General features: G+C 37.7%; 2 protein-coding genes and 1 non-coding gene across 9 annotated transcripts; 2 read left to right on the forward strand and 1 right to left on the reverse strand.

Moving 5' to 3' along the window:
* The first annotated feature begins 417 nt into the window (after positions 1 to 417).
* TRNAY-GUA (transfer RNA tyrosine (anticodon GUA)) lies at positions 418 to 512 on the forward strand. The gene is made up of 2 exons: positions 418 to 454; positions 477 to 512. It is a non-coding gene; the product is annotated as a tRNA-Tyr (tRNA).
* A 74-nt stretch (positions 513 to 586) lies between these two features.
* Positions 587 to 17,267, forward strand: LOC131161496 (protein WHAT'S THIS FACTOR 1 homolog, chloroplastic). Of its 3 annotated transcripts, none has more exons than XR_009138491.1 (2): positions 587 to 2,095; positions 17,251 to 17,267. XR_009138491.1 is itself a non-coding variant. In XM_058117301.1 (1 exon), the coding sequence occupies exon 1, from the start codon at positions 681 to 683 to the stop codon at positions 1,899 to 1,901; it is 1,221 nt and encodes a 406-aa protein (XP_057973284.1). In that variant the 5' UTR covers positions 587 to 680; the 3' UTR covers positions 1,902 to 2,209. The 3 variants fall into 3 exon arrangements, 1 of the variants encoding a protein (XP_057973284.1); XR_009138490.1 differs by lacking the exon at positions 17,251 to 17,267 and adding an exon at positions 13,618 to 13,656; XM_058117301.1 differs by lacking the exon at positions 17,251 to 17,267 and having other exon boundaries at positions 587 to 2,209.
* A 1,021-nt stretch (positions 17,268 to 18,288) lies between these two features.
* On the reverse strand, positions 18,289 to 21,694 carry LOC131161497 (uncharacterized). 5 transcript variants are annotated; one of them, XM_058117302.1, is made up of 5 exons: positions 21,559 to 21,694; positions 20,797 to 21,315; positions 19,320 to 20,664; positions 19,075 to 19,221; positions 18,289 to 18,940 (listed from the first exon to the last, which is right to left on the reverse strand). In XM_058117302.1, exons 2-5 carry the CDS (start codon positions 20,848 to 20,850, stop codon positions 18,420 to 18,422), a joined length of 2,067 nt encoding a protein of 688 aa, XP_057973285.1. In that variant the 5' UTR covers positions 20,851 to 21,315; positions 21,559 to 21,694; the 3' UTR covers positions 18,289 to 18,419. The 5 variants fall into 5 exon arrangements, with proteins under 5 accessions (XP_057973285.1, XP_057973286.1, XP_057973287.1 ...); XM_058117303.1 differs by having other exon boundaries at positions 20,797 to 21,300; positions 21,559 to 21,677; XM_058117304.1 differs by having other exon boundaries at positions 21,396 to 21,582.
* Positions 21,695 to 24,693: the final 2,999 nt, after the last annotated feature.

Raw genomic sequence — 24,693 nt, forward strand, 5'->3', positions numbered from 1 at the left:
ATAAGTATAATTTACTAAATATAAATTTTAAAATCATCAAATTACTCTAGGAACCATTTTCAAAATTTAACTTTTAACCCATTAATGACATGATCCTAATTTTAAAAATTTTGGTAGCTAAAAATGTATATTCAAGTAGTCTTTAATTACATATACATTCATCATAATGCACCTTATTAATATATTATATTTGTTTAAAAATGTTTTAGTAAATCTGTATAATTAATCATTTTCCTTGGTTCTTACATTTAAAATTCTCATTTGCTATTAATATGATATATACTCAAATTTTATATTTAAAATTTAGTTTTACATTTAAGTTGTCCCGCCATGTTTTGTAGGCTTCTTTTCAGTAAGAGTTAATTTTGATACTTACAAAATGTCTTTAAAATAAGAGCTGCATTTTCACTTCGTCGCCCGACCTTAGCTCAGTTGGTAGAGCGGAGGACTGTAGTGGGTTAATATGCCTGGTGGTGATCCTTAGGTCGCTGGTTCGAATCCGGCAGGTCGGACAAGATAGTTTTAGTTTTGCCCTTTACGGTTGACAGTTTACTCTCATGCTTCACTCACACCAGAGGAATTCCAAATATCGCGTTTCCCAACCGTCGATCCTTCACTCTTTTTGAATCCAAACGCACATAATCTCTCCTCCGCATCCTCCCAGCAATCCCCACAACTCCATGGCTTGGCGCCTCTTCTCCTCCAAACCCAAAAGCCTCCCTCACCTCCCAACCCCAAGCCCCAAGCTAAAACCCTACTCACCCTTAAAACCCTTCCCCCAATCTTTTCTCTTCACGTCCCCATTCTCCACTTCCTTCCTCAGAACCAAAACTCCCAAAAAGTACAGGAAGAAGCGCAAGAAGAAGGAAAGCCCCAGAACCAAACTGGTCCAGCATGAGGCCTCCCGCCTCCCCCACTTTGAAACCTTCGTCCAGCGCGACGCCTTCTTCCGGTTCCTCACCAGAACCAAGGAGTTCCTCTCCAAGCAGCCGGAGCACGTCCTCCGCCTCGACGACGCCGGCAAGCTCCACCGCGAACTCGGCTTCCCCCGCGGCCGCAAAGTCGTCCGCTCCATTGAGCGCCACCCGCTGCTCTTCCAGACCTACCGCCACACCGACGGTAAAATGTGGTTCGGGTTCACAGATTTGATGGAGGACTTGATTGAGGAGGAGAGGTCGATTATGGAGTCCATGGAGGCTGATAGGGTCACGAAAGTGCGTAAATTGCTTATGATGTCTGCGAAAAAGCGAATACCTTTGAGTAAGATTTATCATACTAGGCTTTTATTCGGAATTCCTGAAGATTTTCGGGACCGGGTCGCTAAGTACCCGAATTACTTTAGAACGGTTGTTGAGGATGATGGGCGGAGAGTGCTTGAGCTTGTCAATTGGGATCCACTGTTGGCCGTGAGTGTAGTTGAGAAGGAGTTTATGGTTGACGAAGATAGAGTGAAGAAGGCATTTAAGTTTCCGGTGAAGCATGGGAAGTCATTGGATTTGGATGAGGATGATGCGAGGAAGTTGAATTTGCTGAACACGCTTCCTCTTGTTTCGCCCTACTCAGATGGGTCGAGTTTGGATCTTTGGACTCTGGAAGCGGAAAAGTACAGGGTTGGGCTGTTGCATGAGTTTTTGAACTTGACATTGGAGAAGAGGGCTTCCATACATCACATTGTTGAGTTCAAGGAGGAGTTTAGTCTTACAAAGCATACTTATCAGATGCTTTTGAAGCAGCCACGGACATTTTATTTGGCAGGAACAGAGATGAATTGGGTTGTTTTCTTGCGAGGTGCATACGGTGAAAATAGAGTTTTGATTAACAAGGATCCACAAGTTGTTTTCAATGAGAAGTTGTTCAAATTTGCAGAAATGCAATCAGAGGGCAGCATCACAAAAAGATGATAGGAAGATTTGCTGCACCATTTAAGTTTTTATTTGGGGACTTATGCATGTTCAGAGTTTTTGGAGATTGGCTCGTGAGGGGAACTGATCCATTTTCTTTGTGCTGTTGAAATGGTATAAAAATGTTGGGGCAGACCTGAAATGACTAAAGGACAAAGTGAATTAAGGTCAACCTTCTATTGTACATGGATAAGGTATCTTACCTTCTTTTTGCATAGAAAAGACGTCTTGACAGATCCTTAGCATTGTTATAACTCATCTTTGTATCAATTTTTTCTCCATAAAAAATTATGAATGATTTGTGTCCACAATGCTAATTGAGAATGATACTTTGGGTGCTTGGAGCTTCCAGGGTTCTAGTTTACATTTTTAGACTGAATTTCTTCTAGCAATCTTCTGCTAATGACTTTCTCTAAGTTCCTTATCTCAGTTCTAAATCTATGGAATCATGTTAAGTTCATTTTCTATGGTTGGAACTTGGAAATGGCTATTAGTCTACGTACACTAAACACTAAATGCATCCTAAATGTTCATTTGGTATTTGTTTGGATTTTAAAAAGAATGAGTAAAAGAAAAGGCTTAAAACGCTGAAGGGAAGAATCCATTTTAAAGCATTTATGTAAAATTTTCTTTCCTTTATTTTCCTTTCCTTAGGCTCTAACTATGTGAAACACCTTTTATAAGACAAATTCGTGCGACTCAACTGGCCAAAGTGGACAATATCTCATTGAAGTTGGGCTGAGATTGTTATGTTTGGTATTAGAGTCATGTTGGTTGATCATACATAAAGGTGTAGTTATGACATAGTGTAAGAGAAAGAAAAGAATATTTGCCTTTGAATGATATAATTGAATTGGGAGACGTAGCTTTATACAAGAAATTTCCTACAATCATGTTAGAGATTTCCTACAATCATGGTGATCTATTCTACGTAGTCTAAGTATAAAAGACAACTAAATAAATATACACATAATACAATATATTTGTCAATGAATGGATGGATATTTTGTCAATGAATAGGCCAGGTATCATTGACCTTCTCAACACTCCCCCTCAAGTTGGAGAGTGAATGTCAAGAACTCCCAACTTGTGCATCATTGTTGAAAAAACTTCCTTTCCCAATGGCTTGGTGAACACATCCGCAAGCTAGTTCAATGAAGCAACATGTTTGGTTAAAATTGAACCATCTTATATTTTATCACGAATAAAATGACAATCCATCTCTATATGTCTGGTTCTTTCATGGAAAACGGGATTGACTGCTATATGTAAGGCGGCTGTGTTATAAAGCTTCGGATGCAACATTCTCAAATGTATCAATAATGAGTGTAGCCAGGATAATTCACAGCGTGTACTTGTTATGGCTCTATATTCGGCTTCTGTTGAGGAGAGAGATACGATTTTCTGCCTCTTTGTTCGCCAGGAAATAAGAGAAAATCCTAGAATAACACAATAACCTGTAGTGGATCTATGAGATATTGGACAACCAGCCCAATTTGAATCAAAAAAAGATCACAAATATAAATCATTCTGAGAAGGGAAAAACAAACCTTGTACTGGACTACTTTTCAAATAAACACACGCAATGCAGCTTCCATGTGTGGTTTGCGTGGTGCATGCATGAATCTGCTTAACACATGGACCGAATAGGTGATATCCGTCTGAGTGATAGCCAAATAAATTAGGCGTCCAACAAGTCGCCTATACTGAGATGGATCTTTAAGCAATTCACCTGAATTCGAGAGCTTTATGTTTTGCTCCATGGGAAAGTTCACAGGTTTAGCACCCAAAAATCAACCATCTTTTAAAATTTCCAAAGTATATTTTTGTTGCGAGATGGAAATACCTTTCTTTGATTGAGAAACTTGGATGCCCAGAAAATACTTCAAATTACCCAAATCTTTGATATGAAAATGACTATGCACAATTGTTTGAGAGATAATATGGCATTGACATCATTACCCGTAATAGGAATGTCATCAACATATATCAACAAAGCTATAAAAGATTTGCCTTTCCGACATGTGAATAACGAGTAATCTGCTTTGGGTTGAACAAATCTAGCAGCTTGGATAGCTATAGAGAACTTAGCAAACCATTGTCGGGAAGCTTGCTTTAAGCCATATAACGACTTGTGAAGGCGACACTAGATTCTCTCCTTGGCGCCAAAGATGACAAGGTGGAGACATAGATTTCTTCATGGAGATGACCATGAAAAAAAGTATTGTTGACATCAAGTTGGTGAAGAGACCAATTCTGGGCAGCTGCTAAAGCCAATAAACAAGGAACACTAATCATTTTAGCAGTGGGAGAAAAAGTGTCATGGTAATCTATACCTTCTAGTTGTGTGTTACCTTTCGCAACCAAACGAGCTTTGAAACGTTCAATAGTACCATCCGAGTGTCGTTTGATTTTATAAACCCAACAACAACCAATAGGCTTCTTACCAGGAGGAAGAGAAGTGAGGGACCAAGTGTGATTGGCTTCTAAAGTGGCCAATTCAGATTGCATTGCTTCTTGCCAATGGGAATGAGAAACTGCTTCGGTATAAGATGTAGCTCAATACCTTGATTGACAGCAACAGTAAAAGAGCAATGCTGTGGTGAGTAACGATGATGAGCGACAAAATTGCTAAAGGGATATCGCGGACCTTTTTGTAGACCTGATGACAAAGGCGGCAAATGGTTGGGAGACATCACTTGTTTGTAGACATAATCACGTAAAGCCGTGGGAGGGTAACGAGGTCATTGAGAACAACGTAAAATTTGTTTCGTGAGGAGGACTGCTAGGTGATGGCTGATGAGAAATTGGATTCGGTAGTGGGGGTTGTTGGACGGGAGAAACTGGTTCCAATGGTGAGGGTTGTTGGACTAGTGGAGAAGGATCAGATACAAAAAGAGGAATCGCAGGAGCTGAATTTGAGGAAGCAGATGGAATGGACTCATAAGGAAAAATAATTTCATGAAAAACAACATCACGACTAGTGAACATTTGATGGGTGGCAAGGTCATAGAGCTTGTAAGCTTTTTGACCAACTGGATAGCCTAGGAAAATACAGCGTTTGGCTTGAGGAGCGAATTTATGGGGAATGTGCACATCAGTTGCATATGCAAGACACCCAAAAATTCGTAGATGGGAATAAAAAGGAAGCTCGTCATAAAGTCGTTTAAAAGGAGTTTGGCGAGAAAAGAGTGGTGTGGGCTTATATGAACATCAGTAGAAACACATTCTGCCCAAAAATGTCCCAAAAATGTAAAGGAAGGTGGGCTTGAAAACGAAAAGATCGAGATGTCTCAAGAATATGGCGGTGCTTGTGCTCTACAACCCCATTTTGTTGAGGAGTATAGACACAAGAATGTTGAGAAGTGATCCACTTTTGTTTAAAAAATTCCCGCATAGAGAAGAATTCTTCACCATTATCAACTCGAAAGTTGGCTATGGAAACATGGAATTGTGTTTGGGCAAATGAGAAAAAATTGACAAGTAAATGTTGTGTTTCACTTTTGTGATGCATAAAAAATACTCATGTGAATCTAGAATAATCATCCACAATAGTCAAAAAATATTTCGCACAAGAAAGATAGGCAATTTTATAGGGCCCCCAAATGTCACAATGAATTAATTCAAAAGGTCTAATAGACGAAATTGAACTAATAGAAAACGAAAGTTGACTTTGTTTTGCTAGTGCACAAACATTATAAGCACTAATTAGACTGGAAAGGGAAATTTAACTAATGTTTTGCCATAAAATCTAATCTAGAATAAGACAAATGCCTCAATCGGCGATGACACAAAGCGGTGGAGAAGGTGACTTGAGAACTTGGTGGACGGCAAGAAGTGGCTGCTGTGGATGGAGTTTGAGGTTTTGGCTTCTTTGATGCTAACGCAACCAAGTAATAGAGTTCGTCTCGTTGCTCACCCAAATCAATCGTTCCTCGTCATCAAGTCCTGCAAAATACACCAATGAAGGAAAAAGGTTACTGAACAATTGAGATCTCTGGTAACTCAGCTCACATACATTAAATCCACCTTAAACGATGGCACACCAAGCACATTTTTTTAAGTAACAACGAAATTCAAAGGTAAATTCCCAATGGATGTAATCGGAGTCTGTTTTCCACTTGACATAACAACTGGTGGCAAAAGGGTGTTCTTATTGCTATTGATAAGCAAAGTTGGAGATGAAGTAATGTGGTTTGTTGCACCACTGTCGATAATTAATTGATGGAGTCGCAACAATGTTTGTAACAAACCCGAGGAAGCATCAGCAGCATTAGCTTTAGGATTGACAGATTGTGTTGTCTCTTTTCCTTGCATGATAGATAAGATTTGTTGGATTTGCAAATCAGAGAGCCCATTTGATACCGATGACACTTCTTGCATTATTGGACCCTCCTTGACATTGTTGATTGAAGATTGATGACTAGTGCTTCCTTGATTGGACTAGTTTAATGCATGCTTAGGGTGTTCTGGTGCGGTACCCATTTAGCTTCCAGCATGTTTCTTGCACATGATGTTCACGGTCACAATAAGAGCAATGCAAAGGTTTTCGATTAGATGAGTTGGAACGAGAAGAAGAAGAACCTTGTCCATTTCGAACGGCCAAAGCCACCAGTTCAGCCCTTTGAACAACCATGGCTGAGTTCTCCGTCGTCTCATGTGCAGCTCCCAGGTTTCACTGCTTCTCTTCTTGTACAATGGAAGAGTAAGCCTTGACAACATCAGGTAGTGGATTCATCAATAGAATTTGACCTCGGATTGCACTATAGGACTCATCGAATCCCATGAGAAATTGCATCAATCTGCGTCTCTTATGGTCCGCCCCACAAGAGCAAACAGTGTCATTATAGGATCCTAGTTCATCCCATAAATTTTTTATCTTTGTGTAATAAGCCGCATCGGCCATTTGATCTTGAGCAAGACAACAATGCCCCTCTCAATTTGAAAAATACGAGGGCTATTGTTTTGAAAAAAATGACCCCGAAGGTCTTCCCATGCCTCTTGGGTTGTGGTCGAAAAAATGACGCTGTCTGCAAGATCTTGTATGAGTGAATGGAGAATCCAAGAGAGGATCATACCATTGCATCTTTTCCACAAAGCATAGTCATCTGGTTTGGCTGTGGCAGACGACATTGTCATGGTCCTGTCTGTGAAACTTTATTTGGATTTGGCATTTAAAGAAATCATCATGGCTTTGCACCATGTTGAATAATTATCCCCATTTTGAGGTATGGAAACAAGCACCATTCCTAGATGATTGGAATGGTGAAGAAAATATGGATTGACAGCATCAAGCTTGCCTTCATTCAAAAGTTGCTTGATCTCCATGATAATGGGAAACAATGATAAAAGGAAGGCAAAAAATAAAGAGGGCAGAGAGCTAGGGTATCGTTCCCTGCTCTGATACCATGTAAGAGAAGGAAAAGTATATTTGCCTTTGAATGATATTATTGAATTGGGAGACGTGCTTTATACAAGAAATTTCCTACCATCATGCTAATCTATTCTAGGTAGTCTTAAGTATAAAAGGCAACTAAACAAATGTACAATTAATACAATATATTTTTCAATGAATGGCTGGATATTTTGTCAATGAATAGGCTAGATATCATTGACCTTCTCAACACATAGGAGTGTAAGCCACTCTGGCGAGGGCGTCAGAGATTGGGCGGGCAGTTTGACACAATTCCATATCACACATGTAACTTGGGAGATGTTGGACTCACAAGGATAGTTCAATGCCTCAGACTTTCAACTATATGAGGTGCCTTTTATAAGAAAAAATCATGAGGCCCATTGGCTAGAGCCGACGGTACCTCATTGGAGCTGGGTTGAGACCATAACAATTATACCTGGAAGATGTTGTTTCCAACCCTAGGGCATGACTCTGATTTTTTTGTAAACTTGAAAGTTGAAATTGCTTCAAATTTCCAATTTTTTTTCTTGATTTATGTGCATAAATTGTTGGAATTCTCATCTTTTTAAGCTTTCATAACTTCATAATGCTGCCATCAGCTCCTTTATTTCTTCTGTGGGGGGGGGGGGGGGGGGGGAGGGGGATGGTCCCTTCTTGGAATCTCAATGAAAGAGAGGTTGAAGAGCTCACTATCCTAATTTCTTAGTTGGACCAGCACATTCCGTCTTCTAGCAAGGATGAGAGTGTGGGAGGGGGATTCTTCAAGCATGTTTGCTTCCAAATTTTCTTGTCTCCCCTTCTAAAAACTTATATCCTTAATCTTTTTCCTTGGAATTGCTTTCTTTGGAGGGTCAAGGTGCTGGGGAAGATTTGGCCTTGTTTCTAGACCATGATTCTTAAAAGGATTAACACACATGATTTGCTTCAGAGGAGAAGACCCTATGGGGTTCTTAGTCCTGACATGTGATTCATGTGTTCTGAAAGCAACGAGTTGAATGCCCATATTTTCATGCATTACAAGGTGGCATTGCATCTATGGAATGACCTTTTTTCATTGGCTGGGTAGGAGTGGGTCGCTCCAGGAAAGGTGAGACTTATTTTTGGTTAATTTCAGGGTTTTGGAAAGAACTGAATTGGCAGAGACCTCTGGGGTGTGGCTGTTTTTGCCATCCTCTCGACTTTGTGGATAAGAGAGGAGTGCTAGGTTTTTTAAAGGTTGTTCTACTTGCTCATAGCTTTTGTAAGATAGAGTGACTTTCCCAGCCTCCTTGTGGGTGCACTCATTGGGATTTTTTTGGGGTATATAGCTGTCCGACCTGGTTAGAGATTGAAGGGAAGCACTTTTGTAATGACTTTTTGATGTTGTTTTTTGTTTTTCCTGTTCTATTCTTTTCTTTCTGTAGTATGGTTTTTCTTTTTCTGTAAAAATGTTGGAATTTCCGATTGGAAGCAGTGATAACAGAAATTGGAACTGAATTGGAGTGATTCTGATATTCATGAATGATGCAGGAGATAGAAGTAGAAAAATGATGGGGGATCAGTTACAGAGAAAGACTGGTGACTAGGTTTTGTTTGGTAGCAAATTGATGTTGGACTTGAGAAATAGAAACAGAGAGAATCAAGGGAGAGAAACTTAGAGAAGGAGAGAAGAAGAAATAGAAGAGAGAAGAGAGAAACTGTTGGGGGCAGAACAGGAAGTTAGACACAGGACATAGAGAGAAATGGACAGAGAAGGGAAGCAGGAGAAAGAAGAAGAAGAAAGGAGGAAGGAAAGTCCAACACATCACAACTACTGAAGTATTTATGGAGAAGAAGGGAGAAGAAGAGACGAACTGTTAGGGGGCAGAACAGGAAGTTAGAAACAGGACAGAACATTAAGAGAAATGTAAAGAGAAGGGAAGAAGCAGAAGGAAGAAGAAGAAAGGAGGAAGGAAAGCCCAATGCAACACAACTACCAACATATTTATACCTTACATCTAAGTAAAACGCATAATTTCATATTAAACCAAACATAACAGAAAATTATACGACACAAACAAAAATATAATACGTGCATATTTTCCTAAACTACGTGAAAAATAAGTATGCCAAATAGACAGCCTAAATGATGTAGGCGGTTCCCCTGTCACTATCCTAAATAAAAAATCTATTAGTTTTGGTGGTTATGAATTATGTGTTTGATCTCCCTCTCATATTTAGTCCTCACTCACCCGCTCCCAACCCCCAATTTCTATGTGTGCATGTCCATGCACGTGTTATGTCTATCCACTTGTGCCCAGTTGTTTTATGCAGCATAATTATCAGCAGTGTGTCATTTCTGTTTGTGAATCAACCATTCTGAGTGCAGAAAAAAGTAAGTGTTTTGAGGGGTAAAGATGAGGTGATGGATATATTATAATCCTTTATTAAAAGTCTTCCTTTTCTTTTAGGCCTTATTTGGATATTGGAATTTATGAGGGAAGGAAAACAGTGAGGAAAAAATATTTGGGATGCTTGGCTGTAGAATAAAAAATAGAGGCAAAAGAAAATGTTGAGGAAGATTAAAAAATTATTAAATAAAGGAGAACTCTTATTTCCTTGAAAATAAGTGAGGAAAGTGAAAAGCAATGGAGGAGAAATTGTTGGGCTGCCCCTCTCATGGAGATGTAGTCATGCAGCTCATGCTAAGTTCATTTCCCTTTCTTTCCTCCTCATCCTCCCCCTTTCACGGCTTCTCATGGTAGATTGATTTGTCCCTCTTATTTGTTCCCACCACTGGTATAGGACTGAGTCCATGCTACAGCACCAAAAGCTATAATTGGTAGTGCAAGTACTCTTCAAATCCCTTAAAACTACAGTAGTGCAAGCACCATGTTTCAATTTTGACTTGATCCATACCCCAGGTCTATGCCATGCAGACTGCTGCCTCACCATGGGTAGCAATCTCTCCCCAGCAACTGCAAGATGATGTGAAGGGTCAAGCATGTGACCTTGGCTTTGATTCCCAAAGGGGGTGCATTTATTAATTATTATGTAATCTAGATTAGAAAAAAGTAAGGCACTTACCCTTTTTTTGGTACACTAGAATGGAAAGGATTGAGAGTGGAATGGAGTAAAAAATTGTATGATGAATTTGTAAAATTGTGAAGACCAATTCCATTCTGTTTCATTCTATTCTTGTATACCAAACAAATTGATTACGCGCACTCATTATGGGGGTGTTTGTCTTGGCTATGACAAAATGAGATAAAATTGGATATTTAGATGTTTGTTTCTGTTAAATCTTGATATACATTGTCGGCCCACAGCTTCACTTCTTAAGCTTTTAGGTAAAAGTGGTAATCATATCAGGGCTGGTTGTCAAGAGGTCCTGGGTTCTAGTTTTGTTGCTTGCGTTTATTGTGTGGTGTTTAAAAATTATGTATTCCCTGCAACGGGTGTTATGTATCACTTGTTTATCTCACCACATGCTATTAGTCCGCATGTGCGAGGGAGTGTTGAAGCTTGATATACATTGTTGGCCCACAAGCTAACAAATTAAGCCTTTACTCTTTAGGTAAACTGGTAATCTTACAGGTTTTTTTGGTAAAATTTTAAGATTTGATTCATATGTGCATATTTGAAACCTTTCATTTTCTGCAAACCTGGAACTCAATATTTAAGGTCATTAAAAAAGGGAAAATATAAGACTCATGAATTAATGTTTGATAATGCCAAAGTATGTTTTTACTTAGTGATTTTGATTAATTAATTTAGAATTTGATAAATTAATCTTGACTTTGATTCAATTGATGTTGTACCTACCGAATTTAAATATTTTCTTATTCATGTAATGTCTAGCTATATGACTTGGGCATTGTTTTTGTTAACTTTTAGTAAGGCAATTTGGCATGGGCTCAATTTCAAATATGATGATTCATGTGTGGATAATTATTTTAAGGGTCTGTTTGGTATCATTTATGTTTTTTGTTTCTATTTTCGATTCTGTACAGTAAAGAAATAGATTATGAAAACGCATTTATTTATGCTACTAGTTTTTTGTTTCTATTGTTAGCTTTCAGTTATTTGTGAAAAATTTGAAAATCAGACTATAGTTTTAAGTTATTTTGGCATCCTGTTGCTAGAATATTTTAGTATCCAAAATTTACTTTTTTAGTTTAGATAATTTATTTTATAAATACTTTTTAATTAAAATAAAAATAAAATATTCATATGAATTTAAAATATAATTGAAATAAAAATATCCATAAAATTAAAAATAATTAAAAATAATAAAAGTTAATTACAAAATATTTTTACTAATTTTCAATTGTCATGTACAACAAGCTTGTTCTTGTAAAGTGAATTTTGAAATATAATAGTTAAGAAATATAATTATAAAATTTTTTATTCTTATTATAGTACTTTTTATTTTTATTATTTTAATTATATTTTTTTAATTGTTATTTGATTCAAGGACAAGAAGGAGCATTTATTTAATCAAAAATTCAATTTGCTTTAGTTTTAGTAATATTAACCAAAAAGGTTTTTGGTTTTCAGTTTTTTGTTTCTATTTTAGTTTATAGTTTTTGTTTCTGATTTTTATTTTTATAATTTTTCACAGTTATACTAAACAGCCCCTAAGTAAGTTAATTTTAGTTGTATGCACTTGTTTTATTTTTTTTTTCTCTTGTTTTGGAAAAAGGTAAGAAAAATATGTTGAGCAGTGAGAATGAAGGAGGATGCAAGATACAAGATGCAAGGAGGCCGAAAGCCACAATAGACAAACAAAATTACAAGAATAAACCAAAGATTAAAATCCTGCTAATGTTCCAAACTGGGAAATGTAGCAGCCTATATCACCTCTAATTGAATATATAATATCACTAGTAGAGTTTTTTAAGATGATCATATTCCTTGCTCTCCAAATATGACAAATTGTGAGAGCTAGAACAAGCTTATTAACATCAGCAACTGCCCCTTTTAGATTAGTAATTCTTCTTAGCTCTTCATCCTAATTTTCTGAAGGACAGCAGTTAGTCCTCATAGCAGCAACTTCCGAATAAATCTTGTAAGTGATTTGCTAGGAAAAAAAAAAGGATGGTTCCTGCTCTCACCATTTCACTCTAAAAATGTAGCTTTGGGAACAAAAATTCTTCCATTAAGCCATTCTATCCAAGGTTCTTAACCTGTTCCAAGCTCCCATCCAAAGAATCACAGCATATCTTGGAATATGGTTTCTAAACCATACAATCTTGTACCAGTTTACAATCTCAGATTTCTTTATAACAGCCTTCCAAGCTTCAGATAAAAAGGTAATTGAGATAGTTTTTTCCCAGCAAAAGTAACAAAGTCAGAATCAGCTGAGATTCGTTGAAAATTAATTGATTCAAATATTTCAGCAATCAGACAATTTGATCTCCTTGGTCAATACCAGCAATTATCATTGATAATTGTAGAAACAGTAGCACTCTTGTGGCGGGGAAAACTCATTTTTTATGGCTAAACCATATTTCATGAAGAGAGGACCAAAAGGGTGCCAATTATCAAATAACAGTGTAGTATTCTTCCATCACCAATGTTATATTTGAATGACAAAACCACTTTGTCTCTGATTTAGAGTATCCTTCTCCAAGCTGGGATTGCATTAGGAGGGAACTTTATAGCCCAAATATTCATGTTTTTAAGCAGGTAAGCGTTTAACCAAGTGATCCGGAGGCAGTTCGCTGCATAACAGTTGTGCCATAGTAATTTGACAGCAAATGTATCTCTTGTCTCTATTAGACTCATAATGCCAAGCCCACCCTAAGATCAAGGCTTGCAAATATTCTCCCAACTTATGCTTCTTGTAGTATTTGATATATCACTACCTTTCCAAAGAAAGGATTTAAACTTCTTTTCCAAACAGTTCAGGACAGAGTTGGGAAGAACTAGACATGAGCCCCTGTAATGATGAATACTCATTAAGATTGATTTTATTAATTGGATTCTTCAAGCATAGGATAGGCTCTTGTTAACTAGTTTTATGCACTTGTTAACGAATTAAGAATTTAATCTCTTTGAAATAATCTTGAATGTAATTGAGCAGTTTCAAACAAGTCAAGACCAAAGGATCTTTTTAATGTGCTTTCCATTTGAGATTTTTATTCTAAAGTTAAAATTTAATGAATTTTATTATTTGTTTGCATATTTTAAATTCATTTGCTGAAAGTCAATGATATGGATTTATTCTTGATTTTGATCATTCTTGGTTTATCTGCAAAGGAGATTTAATTCTATCTTGAAATTTCTGGTAAAAGTGTATTTGAACATCTGATACTTATTGAATTTATATATTTTTAGGAGATTTGATTTTGAGTGGAATGTTGGAGCTAGTTTTTTTCTTTTATTTAAGCATTATGTTAGTTTGATTGGATGAAGATTGGAATAGAGCTCCTAAATTCAAGGACTATATGTTGGAGCAACTTTGTTCATCTATCTCTCCTTATGGCTTGTAGAATTATTAGATATCTGTAAGCCTTTATTAGAGGATGATCTTGAGGAGATTTATAGCTAACAAATAAGTTGATTTGTTATCTATTTTTGGTTCCATGATCTTAGGGGATTTGGGTAGCATGTTACCCGATTCTGTAGATAGTATTTCCTATTTTATTGCTTTCCATTTTAAATAAGATATTCTATTTTCAGTTGGTTGTAAATGTCCCTAGTAATTAGATGAGAATTGTCATCTATTTAAAGAGAACGTAATCTTTTTCATAAGTTAGTGGAATATTCAGTTTTCTTTTCCACATTTCAACATGGTATCAGAGCATCCTCTGAACCCTAATCTTCCCATATGACCAAATATGATATGGCCACTGGGTGATGTGAATACACCTCTTCAGTCTTAGACGTCACCACCAATCAAGAAGCCATGACCTCAAGCAACAGTAGCAGTTCAGATAGCAGCCTCATGCCCATTACAAGACACAAACTTAATGGGAGTAACTATCTCCAATGGTCCCATTCCGTGATGATGTTTATATGCGGAAAAGGAAAGGATGATTATCTCTCAGGAGTTGCAGCCCAACCAAGCAAGGACACCTGCTGGAAAATCCACAGTAAACCTGCAGATTGGAAACCTTCCTGCTTTGCCAACAACAGAGAAGGATAGGGAAATTTTGTCTTGGTAAATGAAAAACTAACACGACCCGAGCCCAGTCTCTTCAGCAAGGAGCAACTAGAATTATTGCAGAAAATGTTCAGCCAATCTTCAGCAGCCCCTACTACTGTGTTGGTACCGGTTCTTTGGCATATAGGTGATTTTTTAAATGCTCTTAATGTTAAAAAGGAGAAGCTAGGTCTATGGATTGTAGGCTCAGGAGCATCAGACCATATGACTAGAGATAGAAGTTTTTTTTCTATTTATAGTCCTTGTTATGAAAATTTAACAATCGGGATAGTAGATGGTTCATTCTCAAAGGTGGCTGGTAGAGGTTCTATTCAAATTTCAGAGAACCTAACACTCAACTCAGTTCTATTGCCAAATTTGGATTGCAATTCACTATCTATTAGTAAACTCACTTGGGATCTCAATTGTGTTACTAAATTTTTCCCAAATATGTGGAATTTCAAGTCTTGGATTCAGGGAAGATGATTGGCAGTGCTAAGATGTGTTCGAGGCTCTATCTTCTTGAGGTTAATGATCCTTCTCAAGGAACAACTCACAAATCCGATTGTTTAGTTTCTAGAAGTCAAAGTTATTTTTCTGTCATTCGTTCTAATAATGATAGTGCAATTATGTTGTGGCACTATAGGTTAGGACATCCAAATTTCTTGTATCTTGATAAACCTTTTCCTTCATTATTCAATAATAAAAATCCAAATGATTTTCAGTGTGAGATGTGTCAATTTTCAAAACATGTTCGCAACTCTTATCCCTACCGACCCTACCAAGCATCCCAACCCTTTTCAATGATTCATAGTGATGTGTGGGGGCCATCTAGGATCAAGAATATTACTGGAAACGAGGCATCCTTCAAGGTTGAATAAAAAGATTGGAAACGAGGCATCTTTCAAATTCAGATGGGTTTGTCATAAATAGCATTGTGCTTTGGTTGTTGGTCTCGGTAGTTGTACAAATATAGTTTTTGAGGAAGTTGTGAAGAAGTCCAATCTGTACAAAATTGCGTGGGTGAACAATACCAACTTGAAGGTCCATGATTGTTGCTTGGTTACCTTCAAGATTGGTCCACTTGTGGAGATAGTGGAGTGTGATATCCCTTTGGCCTCCTCCAAGATTTGTCATATCCTTTTGGGCCATCAATTGTTGTGTGATAGGAGGGTTAAGCATGATGCATATGACAATTCTCATACCCTCTTAGTGGACAAGAAGTATGAGTTGATGCCATCTTGAGTTCTTACACTCATCAAATTGAAGTGCATTGTTGGTTACTTGTTGATTCTATTCATGGTGATGGAATTTTTGTTGCTTCCCTAACTTCTTGTAGTTTAATTCTTTTTGGATTGAGGGAATTGATATAGGACGGGAATTGAGCATTTGGATGGATCATTTTGATCCAATTGGAGACCTATTTCATAGAATAGGATCAAGGGATTGTTGGATCCTAAACCCGAATATGTTTAGTTTATTTGTAGTAAGCTTATGTGTATTTGGGGTTCGTTTGTAATATATGTATAATTTTAGTGCTTGTTTGGTAATTTCATGCATCTTTAGGGGGATATGTATTATTTCTTGTATATTAGGCTTTCTTTTAAGTAGAGTGTGAAAGCCTTGTAGGAGTTAGCTTTTGGTCAATTTGAATTGATAGTGAATGTGTGATTCCTCCCATTGTATCCCTTCCTCCTCTTCTTCCTTCCTTCCTTTTCTTCTTCTTCCCCTCTCCTCTCCTTTATTTCTCCCAATTTTCTTGGCTGTAATTCCTTGATGCTGCTATTGTATTAGGGGGTCAATGGGAGAAGGAGAAAAAACAATATTAAGGAGTTGCAGTTAGAGTCAAGAAGTTTGGCATGAGACTCAAAACAAATTGGTGAGGCAATTATGGATTTCTATAGGAAGTTGAGGGCTATTGTCAACAGGTTGATGTTACATAGTCTTGATTGGAGCCCTATTGGCGAGACCTTGCAATTTGGTTAGAGACCGTTCAACATTGAGGAGATTAGGGAGCAGTGTTTGAGATGGATAGAGATAAGGCTCTAGCCTAATGGTTTACTATGGCTTTCTTTCATGGAAGTTAGGGGGGGTCATTTGGGAGGATATTACAAAATCATAGTAATGTGGTCGTGGGGAAGAATGTGTATTCTATTTTATTGCTCTTCTTCCTAAGAAGGAACATTCTAAAGGGTGAGTTACATATTCTATTTATATAATCATGTTTTAAGTATTGTGTGGATCAACATATTGAAAGTTAGAGAATCACATGCGTGAAGAAGGATGTCGTTGGACTATCCCGCTATGTGATTAATCTTCATATGCAGACACCTTATTTCGACCCCCCGCAAACAACCAAATTCTTTTCACATAATAATCCCTATTTGAAGTATAAACTATAAACTACTGTGGATTTGATTCCTTATTCAAATAAGGATGTCGGCTACTTGAGGTATCATCCCAAGCCCAAATAGAGTCTAAATGCCTTTAATATTGTTTGTAAGATAGTGTTAGCTTTGAATATGATTATTTGTGAATTTACCAGGCATGAATATTGATGCAAATGTCCTCCTATTGAACTGAACAATTTTATTTATTTATTTTTGCCTTTTTGGGTTGCTTTGGGTGATGACTGGACCTTCTTTTTTACTTAGTGCCCAAGATACTGATGTAATCTCTATGATATGTGCAACCGTGTAGTGGGTGGAGTGGTTTCATTATGTAGAGTAATACTTGCAATTATGTTATTGAAGTTGCGAAAATGTTGGCTATTCTTTTATTTCTTTTTTATATTTATTTATGTTTGCAATTTTTATGTGGTGCAGAATAATACGTGTGGATGCCACAGACTTAACTGATTAATGGATGCTGTAAAAACTCGCAATTGATGTACAAAAACTTAAAAATATTGTTGATAAGGTAGATAGAGAAGGATATTTTCATTTTTGCATACAACATTGTATTTCACGGATATATTTTTGTTTTTCCTGCTTCTTTTCCTTAACAAGCAAACAACACATAATTTTTGTTTTTCTTGGCTCTTTTTTTCTCTTTTCGTTTCCTCCTCATTTTCTTTTCCTTTGTCAATTTTTGAGATCCAAACAGGGCCTAATTTTTCAGTACTTGCCCCTTTTTAATCAGATATAATAATTTTGCCCATTGCTACCAATGTACTAGTCCCCCCCTCCAACAACACCCCCCCCCCCTGGGCCCCCCCAATGAGTTTGTTACTGTGCTAGTTCCAAAGCAGGTCCTTATTATAGGTCTAATATCAACCGCTAACCCAATGTTTGGAGGTTTGGAGATAGGATTTTCTAGATTTATGTGGATTTGGACAAGATGAAGTATAAACTTGTATTAAGAATTGTCCAAGTTTGCTATAAAAATCTGAGGCTTGCAATCAAACACAGGGAAAAGGCTATTTAACAGAAAAAATGAATGAGAGTTCTATATTTGCTTAACAGTTTCTGGTGAGGCACCTCTGCAGAAACAAAGCACCCTGCACAAGCCTTTGTTTGTAATTCAAACTGTTCATAGTATTTACTGTAACATAATTGCCCCATGTATTCCCATTATTTAGATCTATTTTTCAAGGCTAGAAAAAATGCGTGGTCATATGACACCTTGATTTGGATACTTTCTTATGACCCTTGAGTTGGATATATATATATTTTTTTAAAGTTTATCCAGATAAATGTAGTCTTGTGATAATGGTAGTGCCCCTTTAAAATTGATGTGATAAAGAATATTTGTCAAGAGCCCATGCTACTAGCCTGTTCCAATATACATTCTTATGTAATATATATTTTTTTCTTTTAATTTTTTTTTTGTTGGTTTTGGTGACGAATCATAGAAAATGGATGTGACAAAAGTTAAACCACATATTGTTTGCACTGTGCAAATGCGAACTCAAATTGAACATTAAGCCCGGCTGCTTGCAATAAACTTTAAGGCGACAATGGTATCTAAAAACACTTTGAAATGGTGAAAACATCTAATGAGATGAAGAAGGAAGTGCAGATGAACTAATTTGCAGGGAGTGGTGGTGGCTTCGAGTCTTTGACCTGCTTCTGCTTTTGTGCCCGGCATGCATACTGCTTCTATGCACACTGGAGGAGAAGAATCCACTTTGGCTCATCCTCTTCGCTGTTTTCCTGCGGGAGCTTGACCCACTGTTCCCGAGTGCAGCTCTAGCAACATTGTCCATGAGTAGTTCTTGTGCCCTCTGTGGTTTGATGGGCTGCTTATTCAGATAAGCTAGCTTGGGTAGGAGACTACAAACTGTCTTCCGCAGCTGGTCATCGCTTATATTGCTTTGGATTGGACTTCCCAACAGATTTAGTGCTAGCAAGGAGTTGTAGTTGGCGACAAGTTGTCCTAGAGCTTTTGTTGTTGCTATCTTGTTGAAGCTCAGGTCCAACACTGTGAGCTTCAAGAGCCGATGTAGACCTTCAACATCGCTAATCTTGTTTCCAGAAAGATAGAGCTCTTTGATCAATGTACAGTTTGACAACCCTGTACCAATTCAGTGAAAAGCGTATTAAGAATAGTATAAACCACCAACGAGAGTGTCCTCTATTGGGGAAGCTTTCTTTAGAGGCATGAATTCATAAGAAGAAAAAGTTTGAATGTAAGAGCAGCATAATTACCATGCCCAATTCGACAGATCCGGTTGTAACTGAGATCAAGTACACGCAGTCTGGTTAATTCTCTTAGTCCTTCAATGGTGCTGATCTTGTTTCTGGACAAATCGAGGGTGTGAAGGCCCTTCGGCAGGGATCCAGGTGTAATGTGAACTGCAAATGGATCAACCAAGCAGTTAGTGCCATCATGCATTGCTATATCTAACCATTAAGCTTTCCTCTCTGCTAAAAGGTCAGGGTTGTTTAGATACCTATGAAATTGCTTGATAAGTTGACTGATCGAAGACTGGAGAAGCGTGAAATGATGGGGATTACTTTCAGTCCAATGCCCGAGATATGAGCCACACTTGAGGAAGTGTTGAGAGACTGGACAACACTATTAGCATGCAAAACCTCCTCTGAAAGTTTGATGTTCTGTTGTTGAGTGAAATGGGTTGTGCTTCGTGCTGGAGATCTACTTATCTCAGAAGAAGGTGGAAAGGCAATACCCTCATCACTGTTGTTGCTATCCTCAGCCGGAAGTGCTGATTGGATATCAAGATCTTTGACCCACTCCTCCACTCTCCTGAAGGATGAGGATTCTGTTGAAAAAGCAACCCACTGGTTCTGGGGCCATAAAGCGGGAGCTCTGCTATGAAAATCACCCCAACATGTGTCATTCTGATTGTTGATACAGCCTTTGTTCCGAGTTTCTCTAGTGAATGAGCTGGGTGATTCTAGCTTCCCTAGTTGTGTAGCTCGGTTAGGTTCAAGTGTATCCGAAGAGTACCCTCCTTGCTGGTTGAAAGCAGGGCTGGTTGGAAGTGGTCGGGGTTTTGTCATCGAGCGTTTATGCAAGTTCCTGTGGCTCCAAAGGAACAATTTCCACCACAATCTTCTACTCCTGGAGGGAAGAACTTGGCTTGAGGAATGCTTCTTCAGCATCACTCTATCAGCACTGTAATGAGTCATTACAGAGCTTGGGCTGCCAGGAACCTTCGGAAACCTGTCCCTTTCCTCCCTTCCTGCCAAGTCGTCTAATTTTTCAAAAGACCCCGACTTTGAAGGAGGCAACTGATGAGTTATCTTCTTGAGCACATCCCTTGATTCCAGATTAGAGCAGGATCGCTTAAGCTTTGGTGAAGCCCAGAACTCTTCCTTCCCAATCCCTGGGTCGCTGATATGTCCACTTTGGATCAGATCAACACTCTTTTCAGCATCTTTAATAGTCCTGTTCTCAAAACGGCCAATCACCTCAGTGTTAAATGAATCTGAAAAATTCATCTTTCCTTTACGTGATTGAAGCTTGGCTTCACCTGCTGTAGCGATATTAGCTCGGAGATCGAAAGAGTATTCCCTCTTGGCTGATGGGTTCTCTTCGTGTTCGTCTTCCCCTTCATACGCTACATCTGATGCATCACCTGCAACAGGACTCTCATGGCTCATTACCTTAACCTGGCATTTTGAATTCCCTTTTATTGCAAATGGTACCATGACACTGAAAGTAGTTGAATTCAACTCATTGCTTTCTATTGATTTCACAGGATGTTCTAGCTTCACTTGCAGGCTTTTAGGCCTCTCATTATCATTAGGAGATTTCAAAGATTCCCCGACTCCCTACAATCAACCATGGAATGGGGTATGAATTGGCTTACAAATCAGTACGTACAAATCCTACTTCATCTTTCTCTGTTTTTATTAAGCAGTAAATTTGTGCAAATATGAGGGTGAAACCAAACTGATTCTCACCTTGTCTTTCTTCTTCCTCGCAGTCTGCAAACAGAAGCAATTGAATTTGGCCATTTCAAAGAATGGGTTGGCTGAAAATCCTCAGGTGAAGCCCCAAGAACAGATCCACTCCTTACTCAGGTCCCTGTTCTCTACCAATGCTATTGTTCTTTTAGTCTTTTATATATACAGATTTTAAAATTCAATAAAAAAGCTCACATGTTCGATGTTCTCATAATTGAGGTTACACACTTATTGAGAAACAAGGATCACATCCCAAATGACTGGATTAAGAGTTAGCCGTAATCAATAGGAAGCCGCCAAACCAGCGACCAAGCCCAGTTGGATGAAGAAAGATAGAAAAATGAAGAATGGAGGCCCGCTCCTGCTGGAACCCACACCAGGTCTGAGGAGTGAGGAGATATAACTGGAGCGTTGGCCAGACTTATCCGCGCAGCAGCTTCCCTCCAGACTCCAGAGGTAGGCTTCCCAAAAGAGCTCTAAAATTCCTGTTTGAAACCTCACCTGCGTATGAATAAACTGTAAAAAAATAAACCAGACCATTAGAAACGACTCCAAATTAAAAGACCATCAATCAAGATAAGCCCGTTTTGAAGCACCTTCCTTATATTGAGAGAGTAGGTTAAGAGGATTGATTCCGACAGAGCTCTTGGTTTCAAGAAATTGGGATGAGATGCATTGGAAGAGGGAAAAAAACGTTTTTTGACAATTTCGGGAATTTAAAGAATCCAAATGGAAATTGATGTGGCATGGTAATCTTACCTGTAGATCACAGAGTAGAGAACCAAATCAAATCCTTGATGATAAATACGACTTAATCAATGAGAGAGAGAGAGAGAGAGAGAGAGAGGGATGGGAGTAAAGTAATGAGGGGTGCGGGGATGGGGTCGGGAAGACACTTGAAATAAGTGGTGTAATTAGGAAAAAGACATACGCGCATGTGACACGGGGTGGGCGTTGGGCCCCCCTCACTATGCAAATATGGGCATGGATGCGTTTCAGGTCTCCTTTCTGAAGATGCTGCTCTCTGCATCAATGTGGGGTCCTAGCTGCACATGGCTGCCACCACCACGGAATCATCTCCCCGGATGTATTATTAGATAAAGGACTATAATTTGAACGGCTCTCTCTTTGGGAGATTACTTTGCACAATAATTTATCCATCATATTCTCTTAAAATACTACAGCTGATTTGGTCCTGCATGCAATTGAACTCGACGCCTATTCAGGCCTCCCCCCCTCTCACCTATTTTGTAATACACGCGACTCCCCCACTTCAATGTAAACCAAAGAACGTTAGTAATGATACAAAAAAATATCATCCACTCACTTCATTTTAGTATCATTCCTATTTTATTTTATTTTATTTTATTTTTCGCGAAGGAGAGCACGCTTCCAAACTCTGTCGGAGTGGGGACTCTTGCGATCTATGTAGGGATGATGGGATTTTCAAAATACCGACTTTTGTTCTGTGCTGTCATAGTGCCGTAATGGTTCTTCTCACCGGCGGCGTTAAATGTTATTGGCGACTTGAAAGATGACAAAACAACAAACAGAAAAAAATAAAAAGAAAGATGATAAGGAGAGCCGGAGAGGATACGGAGCTCAGGACCACGAATCTCCTAGTAGTCGTACGCATCACCGCCCGCGCTGGTTCAAGCTGGCTCCTACCTTTTTATCCCCCCCACGAGATGCCATTGCCATTGCCATTGCCATTGCCATTCCTCCCCTCCATCCATCCTCCTCTGCGCCTCCTCCATTTTATTTTATCCTAGTTTGAACCTCTCCCTCCAACTTCTTCTCCATCACAATAATAATGAAGAGAGACATTCTACAGGCGTGTGAAATGCTTTTGGTATTTAAATATCATAATATTTATGTGCTGCTTTCGTAACGGTGTCGTCCTGTGTTCCATTATGAATTTCATTCTTAAGCTGCGAGTAGGAGAAGTTTTAACATGGGGAGCAAAAGTCTGCTCGCTATTCTTGGATGCGACTTTGGTACTAAATACTAAACAATGTAAAGCTGGCTACATTTGAAAATTTGTCTCTACAAAAGAATATGCTGCAATAGCTCTCACTATTTATTATTGTGTGCGTTTGTACAAATTCTCAACCCAACTTGGTTTTTTTAATTATTAGAGATGGTCAACTCCTAAAGAGGATACAGATATAATTATATTTAAATATTGGAAAGCTCAGTGTTGTTTTTTTAAATATGTGGGAAGGTTTGCATCTTTTAAATAATAATAAAAAAAAAAAATACAAACCCTTGAAACTCTTGAATTTTAGAAGGAAAAAAAAATTCACAAACTCTTCAATTTTAAAAGCTTCATAATTTTCATGAAACTCTTGAATTTTAAAAATAAAAATAAAAAATACAAACTATTCTCTTGAGATTTTAAAATTTTTACAAACTTCTCTTGACATTTGATTTTAGTACAATTATCTAAAAAAAATTAACGAAAAATTTACATCGTTTTGCCAAATTTTATGAAGTTTTTGGAAATTGGTGGTCTTTTCTTTGCGCAGCATGTAATTTTATTTCTTTATTTTTTGCGAGAGATTTCAAAATTGATTTTGGGTTACTTAATGGTCAAAGTCAAAAAATTTTTAGAATACCACCACAATCCTAGAGTTGAGTACGCAAAGAAAGCTCTTTGCTTGCGACAGCTAACAGGCTTACAGCCACCCAAATGCACCTGCTAAAAGACATGTCATTGCTGAAGTAAGATTGCTTATGGGAAGGAATGATGCAACGACCAATAGAAGACACTAGCTTAAAGGCCTACTGATCCTAAAAAAATTCTCACCTTTGAAATTTTTGGTTTTTGTATAAATTATTGTGGCGTGATTTATTCGAATCATGCATTAGTTGGATCTGTGGTGGAGGTGTGAGTTTTTACAATACATTTTATTGATAGTACTAATGCACTTTGTCTCGGTATTTTTGTTTCTCTTATATAGTTTTTATTCCAAAAGTAAAGGATTCTCAATCTGTTGATAAATTTCGCCCGATAAGTCTTTGTAACGTAATTTATAAAATTTTTTCCAAAATTCTTGTTGGCAAGCTATCGTTGGTGATGAGTGATTTAATATCTCTTGAGCAATGTGCTTTTGTGAAAGAGATGAGTATTTTTGAAAATATAACGTTTGCTCAAGACATGACAAAATTATTACATAGGCGGGTGAGAGGAGGTAATATGATACTAAAACTTGACATGAACAAAGCGTATAATCGAGTGGAGTGGCAGGTGGTAGATCAAATTTTCCATGCTATTGGTTTTCTAGATTTTACATTACATTTTATTGATGATACTAATGCACTTTGGACAAATCCCAACGACTATAGACACGCATGCACAAGTGTATTAGTGTGTATTTTTGTGTTGCATATCCGTACCTCTATGCATGTGGTAAATTATTAAAGAAATATTAAAGTAAAGTGGTACTATTTATTAATTTTGTGTCTCTAGTAATTTTACTTGATAGATCTACCATGGCGATTAATGTTCTTGTGATGCAAATTATATGATTAGTGTATATTTGATGAGAACCATTTTTTTTTTAAAAAAAATTAATGAGTATAAGTTGTGGATGTGAGCACATAAAAGTCATCCATAGTGAAACTTTTGCTAGATTTAATATAAATAAACAATTAGCTGAATTGAATTTCATCTTTGTGGGGAAAAATAGAAGAAAAGAAGCAGGATCTCAACAAATTGATATGAAAAACCACCATTTATCATATTCGGAGAGGTCGCAACTCCCTTATATATAGATAACTTCTTTCAATTTAGAAGCAATAGTTAGCAAAATTTTCAAAGACATAAACTTTAGATTTAGTGTATCTGGCAGAAGGTTGATAAATTTTTTAATCTTTAGCAGAAGTTTGATC

Source organism: Malania oleifera, chromosome 8 (assembly GCF_029873635.1).
Source record: "Malania oleifera isolate guangnan ecotype guangnan chromosome 8, ASM2987363v1, whole genome shotgun sequence".
Taxonomy (NCBI): domain Eukaryota; kingdom Viridiplantae; phylum Streptophyta; class Magnoliopsida; order Santalales; family Ximeniaceae; genus Malania; species Malania oleifera.

Coding starts and splice junctions, on each gene's coding strand:
- LOC131161497 (XM_058117302.1), bottom strand. CDS start 20,850: ATGGCCAAATTCAATTGCTTCTGTTTGCAGACTGCGAGGAAGAAGAAA. Junction 20,665..20,796: donor CGAGGAAGAAGAAAGACAAG/GTGAGAATCAGT, acceptor GGTTGATTGTAG/GGAGTCGGGGAATCTTTGAA. Junction 18,941..19,074: donor GATCTGTCGAATTGGGCATG/GTAATTATGCTG, acceptor GAATTGGTACAG/GGTTGTCAAACTGTACATTG.
- LOC131161496 (XM_058117301.1), top strand. CDS start 681: ATGGCTTGGCGCCTCTTCTCCTCCAAACCCAAAAGCCTCCCTCACCTC.